We start from the raw sequence: 3,737 nt of genomic DNA, 5'->3' as shown, positions 1-3,737 counted from the left end.
TTTTTTTTTTTTTTAATTCTTCCAGACTTTTGCTGAAGTCGGAGAAGCAGAGAGGACGTCCAAGCATCAAAAAGAAAAAAAATAGAGAGAGAGAGAGAGAGAGAGAGGATAACAAACGCACCCTTCTGGTTTTTCTTTTGTTTTTGTTTTTTTGTGTTTTCGCGTCTTTTCATCGTGTTTCTCTTTTCTTCCTTTTTTTTTTCTTTTCAATACATGCGTTCTTAGGAATGGCATTCCCCTTTGGTGGCGTTTGACCATCGAAAGTTTGGGCCAATGCCCATTATCCCCTATTATTTTGAGGGAAGCCATGGGCCAGTAAATTCTCTTCTTGAGAGTTTACGGGTTCATAAGCTACAAACGTCAAACAGCACCGGGGACAGCAGAATCGTGCTGGGACAAAACTTTATCCAAGAAGATCCTGGGGTGCGTATCAGTGTGCCATCAGCAGCAGTTTCTTTTATATATTTCACTTTAGTGTGAATGCTGCTAAAGAAGGAGTGACAGGGACCCTAGAGATAGTAACAATTATGCCATCTAGTGGCGGAAATTGAATTTGGCCGCTGAGGGAACTCAGAGAGACGAAAAAAATCCATGTTCTGTCACCTACGAGATCCATTGTAATTTCATTACCAATGCGTACTCCCCATGTCCAACGGTAGTAAAAAAATAATATAAAAACAAATTGTATTTATGTATATTTATGTATTATTCTTGATGGCCCGTTCCATTGGGGTAACATCCATAAAGCCACGAAGAACAGAAAAAAAAAACGTGGTGGTGTGGTGTGTGGTGTCCTTTTTGGGAGGGGATATGTTTGATCGTATCCTCCTAATACACACCATGGAGTAAAGGACGTGTGTGTTTGGGTGGAAGTTTTTTCTTTATTGGCATTGCTGTGGAAGAAGAGGCGAACCGGCATTCTGAGGGAAAGAAATAAAATAATAATAATAATAAGGATAAAATAAAGAGGTAATATGTGTGTGTGAGGGAGTAATTGTGTGTTGCCTCTGTTTGTAAAGAGTGGCATGGTGTCATGGTGATGTATGCAGTCATTTTTGTTATGGTTGTGAGTGAATGTGTTTTGGATTCCAATTGTGGTGTTGGTATAAATATTATGGTGATGCATTGGTTTCTTTCTTTTTCTGTTTGGAAGTGTGTTGATTATTGTACAGTCTCGTTGTTTTGCTGATGATTTGTGGTATTGTTTTTGTATGTTGCCGGGCGTACACTGTGTTTTTGGTGTATTTTGGTGTTCAAACTGCCTGGTAATGATTTTATTATAATGAGAATACAGACACACTTTGTGTATGAATACCGAGTAAGATATTGGAGTGTGTGTAGAGACGTTTATTCAATATTGTTTTGATACCATTTGTTTTCCACTTCTTCTAAATTCAAGGTGTTGTTTCAATATCTGTGTAACTCTGGGTGTGTTTTATTGTGTGAGTGGTTTATTGTTGTTCCCCTCATTGGGTTGTGTTTGATTGCTGTTGTGATGTGTATTCTCTCTCTCTCTCTTTCTGTGTACCCACTGCATTGTGTGTTAAATATGCATCTCTTTTCTCCTTTTCCCCTTCTTCTTCCTTGTTACCACAGATCCAAGCAACCCACAGTGACAATCATGACAACGATGTTCGTCCAACTGCGCCGTGTGGTGTACCTGTTGGTACTTCTTCACTGCTGTATGTGTGTGGCATATGCGGAGGATGGAAGTGATGCCGGGGAAGTCTCTTCATCGAATGCAGAAGATGTGTTTGGTTCAGCGGAACGAAACTTAACAGTGGCGGTAGACAGCGCATATGAGCACATTCTCTATGTGTATGGTTGTATGTCTGCGTTTAAGGAAAAAAAAAAATTATGCGAGGATAATTCCGAGCGTGCTGCAGCCGTTGCGAAGAAAATCAACGCTTCTCTTGAAGAGATCAAGAAATTAGAAGAAGATGATAAGAAGTGGGAGCAATATGGTAAGTGGATAAATGACAATGAGGCTAAAATAAAAGAAAACTTAAAAGAATATGAAAATGTGACTTCTTCAATCACAGACATAGTGCTATTGAGTGAAGCTTGTAAGAAACCACCTCACAACTTGGTAAATTTGACGAAGCAACTTGGCGAGGCTCGAAGGCGTTTTTTGGAAGTACATCAAAACAAAACGCACGAAAAGCCGGAGATAATGAGACTCGATAAAAACAGCAGTATAACAAAACAAAAGTTGAGTGACCTCACAGAACGACTCGGATCCGAGCATGATGAACTCAAACCACTTATGGACGTCACAAAATCAGTGGTTAAAGCAACCAGAGCAGTGGAAGACCTCAGGGAGTCTTTGGGATTGGACTCGTTGCGCTTAATGGGGAACAAAGAAGAATGGAATAAAGAGTTAATGAGAAGAGAGGAGGAGAGAAGGAGCGACGTTGCTAGAATGTTGGAGGAGGCGAAAGCAAAAATAAAAGAAGAAATTCATCGTCGGGTACAGGAGGAGCTGCTTGAAGAGGAAAAAAAGAGAAAAGATGTGGAGCAACCGCCAACGAAAACAGAAGGGTCAGGGGGTAGTGAAGAGGAAACAAACAAAGGGGTTGAAGAGGCGGAGAAAGAACAGGTGACACGGGCCGCAGAAAAGGTCAGGGAAGAAGAGACGAAACGGGCAGCAAAAAAGGCCACGAATGGGAATGACGGCAGCCACAGTCCTGCATTGGTGCACAGTCCCTTATTGTTGATTCTCTTGAGTGTGCTGGGCTGCACTCTCGTGTGCTAATCGGTGTTCACATGACGCAGTTGCACAGTTAACCTTTGTTTGAGTGGACATGGATGCATTGTAAGGGCACTGTTTTTTTTTTTATTGAATTTTAATGTTTCTTTTTAAGAATGATAAATCTCTTGTTTGCATCATTGTGCTGAACAAATCTATTGGACTCCCTATGACACTCATCACATGGCAAACCTTCATTTTCTGTGGGGACTGTCCTCTTTGTTTGTTCGCATTATTATCTGGGCTCTGTTTTGCCGCTATTCACTGTGTCCTCATGGTGGAGTGTGTGTGTTCCGTGATATTACTAACTATTGCTTTTACCTGTGGGAATGGGATACAACCCCAATAATATTGTAATTGCTGTGACTGAAATGTGAAGAATGGCAGGAGGTTCAAGACAGACAAACACGCACACTACCAACCCTCCTTCTCTTTGTGTGTGTGTGTACTGTCATCATGTGTGCATCATTTCCACTGCTCGCCCTGTACGAAAGACACACACACACACCTACTGCAGGGAATTGTGTTCTTGCCTCCTGAACATATTCACATGGTGATCACGGCTTTCTTTTTGCTTTGTTTTCATTTTGCTTTTCCCTTGTGTGTTTCATTATAATTTCATTGCACGTTTTATGTGCAGCTGTGTGTTTCTCTTTTGCGTTTCCAATACACCTTGTGTTTCTTGTGTGCTCAATTTTATGGAATGATTCTTTTTTCTCATTATATACAAACTGCTGCACGGACATCAAGAATAAAGATATGAGCACGGCACGTTCAGTACACGATGATTTCCCGTTGTTAACCTTGGAGTGGATTGGACTGTGTCCAGGCATCGCAGTCACAGTAAGTAATGAATTTTTTTTTTGCTTTTACATCTTTGCTCTATTATTGTGTCTGCCTCACGCAGTCACTCTTTTTTTTACATTTTTATTTTGGTATAAAGATTGGTGGGTTGTAGGTGTTTGAGTGTGCCCCTCTGTTGTGTGTT

At 40.8% G+C, this 3,737-nt stretch overlaps 1 protein-coding gene across 1 annotated transcript; it reads left to right on the top strand.

The window, feature by feature from the left end:
* Positions 1 to 1,621: 1,621 nt before the first annotated feature.
* On the top strand, positions 1,622 to 2,755 carry TM35_000281900 (uncharacterized protein; the record flags this gene model as incomplete). The annotated part of the gene is made up of 1 exon (XM_029028221.1): positions 1,622 to 2,755. The coding sequence occupies one exon, from the start codon at positions 1,622 to 1,624 to the stop codon at positions 2,753 to 2,755; it is 1,134 nt and encodes a 377-aa protein (XP_028880540.1).
* Positions 2,756 to 3,737: the final 982 nt, after the last annotated feature.

The sequence above is a fragment of the Trypanosoma theileri genome (assembly GCF_002087225.1).
Source record: "Trypanosoma theileri isolate Edinburgh chromosome Unknown TM35_Tth_28_V1, whole genome shotgun sequence".
Taxonomy (NCBI): Eukaryota; Euglenozoa; class Kinetoplastea; order Trypanosomatida; family Trypanosomatidae; genus Trypanosoma; species Trypanosoma theileri.
This window is presented reverse-complemented; position numbering and strand designations above follow the sequence as displayed.